The sequence below is a fragment of the Triticum aestivum genome, chromosome 2D (genome assembly GCF_018294505.1).
Source record: "Triticum aestivum cultivar Chinese Spring chromosome 2D, IWGSC CS RefSeq v2.1, whole genome shotgun sequence".
Taxonomy (NCBI): Eukaryota; Viridiplantae; Streptophyta; class Magnoliopsida; order Poales; family Poaceae; genus Triticum; species Triticum aestivum.
This window is the reverse complement of record NC_057799.1, coordinates 14,334,076-14,343,767: the sequence shown is the minus strand read 5'-3', so window position 1 is coordinate 14,343,767 and position 9,692 is coordinate 14,334,076. Positions and strand designations below refer to the sequence as shown.

At 41.6% G+C, this 9,692-nt stretch overlaps 1 protein-coding gene across 1 annotated transcript; it reads right to left on the bottom strand.

The window, feature by feature from the left end:
* Positions 1-670: 670 nt before the first annotated feature.
* LOC123048291 (basic blue protein-like) lies at positions 671-1,127 on the bottom strand. Its single transcript, XM_044471423.1, has 2 exons — positions 959-1,127; positions 671-879 (listed from the first exon to the last, which is right to left on the bottom strand). Exons 1-2 carry the CDS (start codon positions 1,125-1,127, stop codon positions 671-673), a joined length of 378 nt encoding a protein of 125 aa, XP_044327358.1.
* Positions 1,128-9,692: the final 8,565 nt, after the last annotated feature.

Genomic DNA, 9,692 nt, shown 5'->3' with positions numbered 1-9,692 from the left:
AACAAATCGCCGTGTCATTGTTCGCGCTTGTGTGACTGCTTGTCCTTGACGGATCGACGATGGCCTCGAATTATTCTAACACAAGGTATTGACAGTTGAATGAAAGAAACTTGTATCTAGTGTTTTATTACTTTCAGTTTCAGAAATATTACAGCCACAACCGAAATCACAGAAACACAGTGAGTTTTAGTGTTTTTAGTTTGCATTTTGCCCAGAGGGCCGAAACATTCACCTGAAATTTTACATAATATTTGAAAACTTTGAAAAATACTTTAAAAACATCTGAATTCATGTGTATTGCTGAAATTGCTAAAATATTGTCCAAAAGGTAAATATTTCAGTGTCCACTGAAATTACTTAAATTCATCGACATTTCACTTAAAGTGAAAACCAACTAGTCGTATACTTCCACTAGTGATATGCTTCCACTGGCTCTTCCGAACAGATATTGGTCCCTTCAAAAATAAACAATAGATGTTGCTGTAGCAAGGTGTCATGAATACATAATGAATCAGTCTTGAAAGAAACATGTTGAAGATACTAAACAAGTAGGAGACTTGAGCCAAGCATCAATTTATTTCTTCTGCCATCATTCTGTCATGTGATCGCACCTTAAAGACTTAGTACAAAGACACGCATATGTACGTATCATAAGGGGGATCATGTCTATCTATTGGACAGTGATGGCTATCTTCATGCCATTCTCACAGTGTAAAGGAGTTTTCACATAACATATGAAGAAGAATCTGCCACTGCTGGTGACCTTAATGTGGTCATTGCCGGAGCGGTAGGTCGGCGACGGGCGAGAGACCGTGCATGCGTTGTAGTCTTCTTCTGAGACCTGCACCACGTTGTGCGCAATTGCCTTGTACTTGAACACTACACATGCATTAGTTAGACACAAGATTGCATATCAGAATTCACAAATAGCTAATCACTTGATCTTCAGAGTTCTCACCTAGCACATCGCCGACCTTGATTGGCTTGTCGTCCCCCCAATTGGAGATGCTGAAGAACCATCCGTCCTGGCGACCCACGTTCCATTCCTTGCTGTGGACGACGGTGGTCGCACAGAAAATAGCCAGAAGCAGCAGCAGAAGGGTGGGTACCATGGTTCCTCGTGCCATCAATGGTGTTTCTCTCGACTTGTTCTCATTACCGCAGATCACAAGAACAACAAAATGAAACAGTAGTCAATTCCTCAATTGATGGCTTGCGTTCGGTGAAGGACATCTACTTATCATATATATAGGCTTCGTCAGCTAGTAGTATTTAATGAGTATTATTCCTAATAAGGTAATTCTTAATGTTCTCAAATAAATAGTGATGATAATCTTCCTTTAAATGAGACGAATCCGATGTGCAACATTAATTTGTAGACTATCAAATCCTATCAATGCAAATGGATGAGGATGCATGAATTTATTTCCTTCTTGAAGATATAGTGAAATTTTTTACATGTGTTAATTGTATGTCAAATATTTATGTATACTAGTAGTATTTAATGTTATATTTATAGTAACCCAAAATTTGGAATGCAGAAATATCTTTAGTACACTGAGGTTGCTAAGGTTGACATTTAAAACGTGCTAACAAAGGATGGCCGGAAACCATGATTTGTGATTGTGTACCCAAATCAGTTGACATTGACATAAAATTCTAATAAATGGAGTTTGAATAACGTGTCGGGTGCATATAAGAATTTTATACTAGGGTAATTTGGAATATTGGAAATAAAAAATAGATTAACTTTATTTCAGATTATTATATGATTTTTCCCTCCTTGGATGGTGAAATATGCCACATAGTTTTACCGTCAACCAGTGAGCACTTATAAGGAACAAAATACAGACTCACTTAAGAAAGATCAGTTGACATTTATACCATTTCATCATGTAGCAGTGCTAATGAAGAAGAATTGCTTTATAGATCCTCATCTGAGTTATGGTTCTAAGATGCATGTGCAAGTGTGAACTGAGCGTAGCTCAGATGATCAGGTTCCTCGTGATGGAACCAACCCACCAAGCTCTAAGTCCTAGACTTGACACTACTGTTCGCATTTTTTTGAATTTATTACAGTTTTTCTGATGATATTCGTTTAGTGGTGGAGGACGTTCCAGTCAACTATGGAATGTCTATAGTGAGTTCGCCAATTTTAACGTATTGTGCCGACTCACTGTCTCGGAGGTGAAGGTGCTGGCTCCCGAAATAAATTTACATGGACTACTTGGACCATTGCGTACGTGGGCTGAAAGCATGAAGTCTATGATGGGCTTGGTCCATTCGTACTATGAACAACTACGGATCCAGACTCTCCGCTGACTTCCACTCTCGAGCAATGAGCAGCGAACTGCCGCCGCCGCCGCCGCCGGCGCCAGCGAAACCTCCGTCGATCCCCTCCGCCGCCACCACCACCACCACCACCCTCGCCACCGCCGCTGACGGAACCACAACCATATCCTCGCTGGGCCAAGACCAGCTCCTCGAGATCTTCCTCCGGCTGCCCAACCTGCCGGCCCTCGTCCGCGCCGCGCTCACCTGCCGTTCCTGGCTCGGCGCCGTCCGCTCCTCCCGGCGCTTCCGCCGCCTCTTCCGCGCCCTCCACCCGGCGCCCCTCCTCGGGATCTTCCTCGAGGTCGACGTCAGCACCTCCCCCTCCTTCGCCCCCCTGCGCCGCTCAGATCCGGACGTCTCCGCCGCCCTCCGCCGCGGCGACTTCTTCCTCACCTCCCTCCCGCCGGACGACGGCGCGCCCCCGTGCTGGACCGTCACGGACTGCCGCGACGGCTACATCCTCATGTGGAACTCGCTCTGGGCCGTGGCCGCGGTGAACCCCATGACCTGGGCTGCGGACATCATCTCGCTGCCCGCGATGTCGCGGTCGGGAGCCTCACCGGTTTCGTCTTCCTTGGCTTCCATCTGCTGTGTCCCGAGGAGAGCTCCAGGTCGTTCGGCGTGGTCTGCATCGGCGCCGACGTGTCTAGGGTTCGCGCGCCGCCGTCTTCTCGTCGGAGACGAGGGATTGGGTCGTCCACCCATGGGTGGAAATCGGCGGTGAGTACGGCCTAAATTACCGTGCTGGGACGCTGGTGAATGGCTCTATTTACTGCCCTTTCTATGAGGACAGACGTGTGATTAGGATAAACACAGCCGCCATGGATGTCTCCTCTCTGGATCTACCCTCATTACCCTCATGGATAATTGATTACGGGCAGGTCGATTTCACCGTTGGGGACACTAAGGACGGAGAGCTCTCTATGCATCTGATGATTTTCACCTCCATGTTTGGATCCGTGGTGTGGACGGTGATGGAATTGGGGTTTGGGTGCAGCAGCTCATACCCTCTTTGAGCGCACAGATTGAGCGGACGACCGGGGAATCGGAGGGCAAACTCAGAGTTGTGCAAGCTAGGTCTGGATGCGTGTACTTGTACATGTCATGCATAACCCCTATTGGCACACAACGCTGCTGGTTATTCTACCATTCATTGGGGACCACGGAGATTGAGTTACTGATCCATGGGACATTTCATGACCGTGCCTATCCGTATATTATGGCCTGGCCTCCGTGTTTGATTGGTGATGATGAGGGCACTGGGCATGAAGTTGAAGGTTCTCACTGAAATCTGCAGCTGTTCATCGTATGCAGAAATGAATGTAAAGTTGTCGGTATGAGTTTACAATTATTAGTTACTTTGTTGATGCAAAATAAGTATCTAGTTGGCATTGAAATCTGGAAGATAGTGCCTTTGTATATTAAGTAATGGTTATGCTCATACAAACCTTTAGGTGCTTTCAGACTATTGCTGCAAATCTGGAGATAATGAATCTTATTGTAGATTGGATTTTCATCTGTTGTAACTTTCTATGGAATACTGCTATGGTATCTTTGCTGCTAAGTCCCATTGCTTAATTTGTGTCTACCGTTTGTGTTTGTGTTTGTCATTTACTGAGAGAAAAACACAGGACTGCTAGTTCTGGGAAGTAATCATAATAAACTCTGAATGAAATGAACTTTTGGACATGCATATGTGATTCTAACAAGGATCCCTTCATAAACTTGTTCTTTTTACTGTACAATCTATTTGCCTTTTAGGTTGCAAATTTTATTTTATTTCAACCTTGTTGTTCTTTGTTGCACGCACAGCTAATAATATAAATCAGCTTTTAAGTGCTTAATTATTTTTTAGTATGTTCCTGACCTAAGTTTAATGGTGATGTAGTTACGTGCTACTCCCTCTGTAAAGAAATATAGTTGTTTCTCGGTTCACAATGTTAGGCAGTTGGTCCCTTGCTTGAATGGACATCGACGAGTTTTGAAAAATAGTTATTTGCATTCTTTCTGCATCTGGTGTAGCTCGGCGGTACTGTTTTGCTCTATATTACCTGCAAGTTATGACCAGTTTTTGAAATTGTCGTATAAGATCACCTTGTTGCAAGAAAGCTGAATTTGAAAATGTCAAGTGTCAACTATGTTCCAGTTTCTTCAGAGCATAAGATCACCTTATTGCAACTTGCAAGAAAGTTATTGTGTTTTTCAATTGTTTTTTTAGAAGAGTAGAATCGCACAAGTTGCGTCCTAAAGCATAGCACCAAAGGGTAGAATTTGCACAAGGTTAACATGCCGCTTTGATGGAGACAAATACACTGCTTTTTTGACAGCAACAGCAGCAGCAGGGGAGATTTGCGTGTAAACTGCCAAGGTTGTCGTGCTCGGTGTCGAAGGCATTTATGTTGACTGATCATGGAAGTTGGGAATCAAATAATGCATTTGATTTGATTGGTTTGTAAAAAGAATATATTGCCAGATTGTCTCAGGTAGTGAGTGGTCAATGCTTAGAATGATATAGTGAGCCTGCTGCTTTGCCAAATATCATGAATCGTGTAATCTACTGTCGTTTCAGAACATTCAGTTATATAGTAAGTTCAAGCTTCAGTATGTTGTTTTCAAATAGAACAGTTTTTGGCAAAGATTTCAGAATGGGTACACAGACGTGTTCAGGGGAATAGTGATTTCACACGCAGAGATGTGAATTTGAGGGAATTCTCACCTATGAATCGGTGATATTCAGATACGTTGAAATTATTGGCGCAATGCTGGAGTTTAATGAGTTTTATGGAAGTTTGCAGTTTTTTCCCATCTGCTGCATACTTTGTGTGGAACACTGCTATGGCTTATTGAATCTTTGAACATGCATATGTGCTTTTAACAAGAATCCCTTCATACATATTATTGTTTTACTAGCAAGATCTGCTAACTGGAGGCAACAACTTCCTTGTGACTTCTTATACTTGTATTTCTGGTGGCTTTAGTTGTGACTAGTTATAATTTTCATTTCAGCAGTTGATTGATGCATTGGTGGAATAGATATCAAGGCATCTTGAAAGTTATAGCAAAAATTGAGTAAAATGAAATTCTAAACATGTATCTGTGCTTCTAACAAGAATTCTAAATATACCATTTACTAGCAAGAATTGTGAATTGTCATCCTTGTATTGCAGAAGCTTCTAATTTTTTTAGAATGAGTTTCTTCAAGTTTTGGTTGTTCCTGCTGCATATGCCCAACTAATATCATGATTTAGCTTGTACCGAGTGCTTGACTAGTAAAATTCGAATATCATGATTTAGCTTGTACCAAGTGCTCTTGCCGAGGCTTACTGGTGACTTGCCATACTTCCTCCAGTCCGAATTAATTATTGACGCTAAGTTAGTACAACTTTGTACTAAAGTTATACCAAGTCAGCGTCAATTAATTTGGATCGGATGTGGTACTTGTATTTGGTGGCTTTTCATTTTTTTTCTTCCGCATCTGTATGTACATGTAGATATCTTTAGGGATGAAATCCATGCCATGTGTTGTGACAGATATGTATTTAGAAGAATTGTTTTATTTCCCCCCTCAAGTAGGTAGTTTTGAGGTGCTATACTGTTTGTACTGCTTTGCTGATCAGCATGTGATGTATCTATGCAACCTATCACTCTTTTAACACTGTAGCTATGATTAATTGTTTGTTTGTTTCATTCTGTTAATACAACAGTGGGAGAGGGGCATATCCCATTTTAAGTTGAGAGATCAGTTCTTGGATGCCCCTTCTGGTTGCAAAGCTTTGGTCCGGATGCTGCTCCGGGACAGATCCGCTGGAGCAAAACAATGCACATTGCTCAAAGATCAATGTGAAGATGGACCCTCCGATGAGGGTGCGCCTGATTCATAAGCTGTTTTTGTGGAGACACTGACGAGATGATTGAAACTGTAATGGAAATATACTGAACCTGTTGCTAGTTGTTGGTAGCTCTTGCAAGAACAAGTGCGCTGGATCCTCTTCGTCAATCTCGTGCACAACAAGGCATATGATGCAGTCTTTTTGTGGAATTGCTCCTCAACTTGCTAGATGTGCAAAAACAGCACTTATTTTAGCAGAAATGACGCGAATTCCTAATTGACGCACACTGCGTCGAGTCAGGTCGTTCACTCTGGGAGAGCGCGCGAGTAACTAGATTGGGCCAGCCCATTTAGCGATAGCATGTACCACAATGTATCTGTTTTTTTTTTCTCTAATGTTCAAGTTCGTTTTTCTGCTATTTTCTTTTCTGCCTTTTCTGTTTATTCTTCTTTCATTTTATTTTTTTTCAAAAAATGTCATCAAAATTTAAATATTATTGTGTTCAAAATATGTTCTCAAAGTTTGAGTTGTTTTTCTAAAATTTTCAGAATTATTTAAAAATGGTCACAAAAGTTTTAAGAAATTTCAAGTTTGGCAAAAGAAATGTTAAAATACATCTTTAAAAATGTTCTCAAATTCAAAAAAATTTACAATAAATCTCAAAATTTTAATGAATGATCACTTCTAGAAAAAACAACTCAAACTTTAAAAAATTACTTCCATAAATAATTTTTCTTATTTTCTGGAAAGAACCCGATTGAAAAAAACCACGTGAAAACAAAAAATCGTTAGAAAACTGACCAAGGAAAAAATGATGCGTTAACTAACTCGACTGAGTAGCTACAGTACTTTGAGCACTTGGTAAGGCTCGAGTTCCAACTTGCCAACTTTATCGATGATTCAGTTGTGTCAATAATATTGGTGAGCTCTCTATTATGCATGTTGAAACAGAAAAGTGTGTTCTTTATTATTTGATCTACTTGCATATCAAATAGGTATTGATGTTACCAGTGCCGATCGAGAATGTTGAAAGAATATTTTCGGCGATGAGTCTAGTGGAATTGAAGTTGAGAAATAGTATGGGTGATGATCTCTTGGACAATTGCACAGTGAGATTTATTGAGCAAGATGTATTCTCGAGAGTAAATGAGAAGACATAGTTAGACCTTTTATGGCAATGCGAAAGCGCATAGTCACATAGTGTTGTCGTTTCTACATGGTGTATGGGTCGAGTAGGAGAGTATTAGGGAGATACAATGGTCATAACCGGTGGTAGCGATGGGTAATAATTATTAGAGGCTGAGATGGTGTTGTTGCTCAAAATTGCGCGATTTTAAACAATTAGATTTTATGATTAGACGGCTGAGATGGTGTTTAAATCTGCTCTTCTGGTGCTTTTATAGTGGTAGTAGATTTGCACGGATGGAGTTGGTTCTATAGGACCGGGTGACTGACCCCAATGGTTTTTGCAAGTCTTCCAATAAATGAAGTGTAGTTCATTTGTTACCATAGAACCCAATGTAATAGCTATACAATTTATTTTCTAGCTTTCCTGCCCAGCTATTTGAATTTTAATTTTCAAGTATGAAATATATTTCCTAAATGATATTTTTTTATTGCAAACACATAAACTATAATATTGCGAGACTTGCTTGCTTTTTTTTGAATAAAGACACCCAAAGGGCATCTTAAATCTAATTAATAGCGAGCAAAACGAAGACTAGTACAATAGATAGACGACTAGATGTAGAGCTACCAGTAAAAAATAAAATTACATTAAAAAACATACTAGTCTTCTTCTTCCTCTCACTGAATGTCGCCCGCCAAAAAATGAAAATTTCACTGAACTAACAATAAAGAAAAGTGACACCTACGAACTCCCTCGCCGTACCAGGCTTTGAAGACTGCAACAGCCACTCGCCCGTTGAGACGAGATCTAAAAACCGTTGAAGCAGCATCGGTTGGAGCATCACCCCACGTAGAACTGGCTTGCAATCCTTCACCATCAGCACATAGGTTTGGAGATACGGGACCAAGCCACGGGTCAACACAAACGAAGACGCCGTAATCGCCACACCAACCAAAAACCAGCCAAAAGCTCCGCTTTTACCCCCCCCCCTCCCCCTCCATTTTTGTTTCTGGGTCCGCCACTACAAACGTCTCGGCCGGTTCAAAATCAACAATAACCTGATGCAGTGCTAGCCGCCACCGCGCACTCACCAACCCTGGAATTTTCTACGGTTACGGACAGATGGCTCGGTGGGGGCCTCCGGCTTTAGATGTTAGGCTTAGGTGAGAGGTCTGGGTATGTGGCCCAGCTTGCACCCCTTCATCATTTGGATAGGAGTAGCGGCAGATGTTGCTAAGATAGCAGATTCAGGCATATTGTTGTTCTACTTTGTAAAGTCCTCGAGAATAATTAATAAAATGGCCGCATGCATCTCCCAGATGTAGAGGCCGGGGGTCATCCTCCTTTTTCTAAAAAAACATAGTGTTGTCGTAACCAGTAGTGGTGGGTAATTATTATTATAGGCGCTCAACGCGGTTGTTGCTCAACATTGGGCGATTTTAAACAATAAGATTTCATGGTTAGACGGATGAGATGGTGATTTAGACCTGCCATTTTGATGCTTTTATAAGGGTGATAGGTTTGCACGGATAGAGTTGGTTCTATAGGACCGGGCGACTGACCCCAATGGCTTTTGCAAGTCCTCCAATAAATGAACACTAAGCATAGTTCATTTGTTAACATAGAACCCTATGTAATAGCCATACAATTTATATCTAACTTCCCCGCCCGGCTATTTGAATTTAATTTTTTAAATATGAAATCTATTTCCTAAATGTTAACCTTTTTTTATGGAAACACCTAACTACTTCATCCGTCCCATAATATAAGAGTAGTCCTAAAAAACGCTCTTATATTGTGGGATGGAGGGAGTATAATATAAGACTTGCCTACTTTTTCTTAATGAAGACACCCAAAGTGCATCTTAAATCTCTTTAATATCGAGCAAAACAAAGACCAGCACAATGATAGACAAGTAGATGTAGAGCTACCAGTAAAAAATAAAATTACATTAAAAAACATACTAGTCTTCTTCCTCCTCCGACTGAACGTCGCCCGCCGGAGATTGAAAAATGCACTGAACCAACAGTAAAGAAAAGTGACACTCACGAGCGCCCTCACCGTACCAGGTTTTGAAGAAGACCGCAATAGCCACTCGCCCTTTAAGACGAGATCTAAAATTCGTTAAAGCAACATCGGCATCACTCCAGCACGAAGGTTCGGAGATACCCGGCCAAGCCACGGATCAACACAAACGAAGATGTCGTAATCGCCACACCAAAAGCTCTGCTTTTACCAAATATCACCCTCCATTTCTGTCTCTGGGTCTGCCACCACAAACGTCTCGGCCGGTTCAAAACAAACAACCAATAACCTGATGCAGTGCTAGCCGCCACCGCGCACTCACCAACCCTGGAATTTTCTACGGTTACGGACAGCTGCACCCACACACACAAACC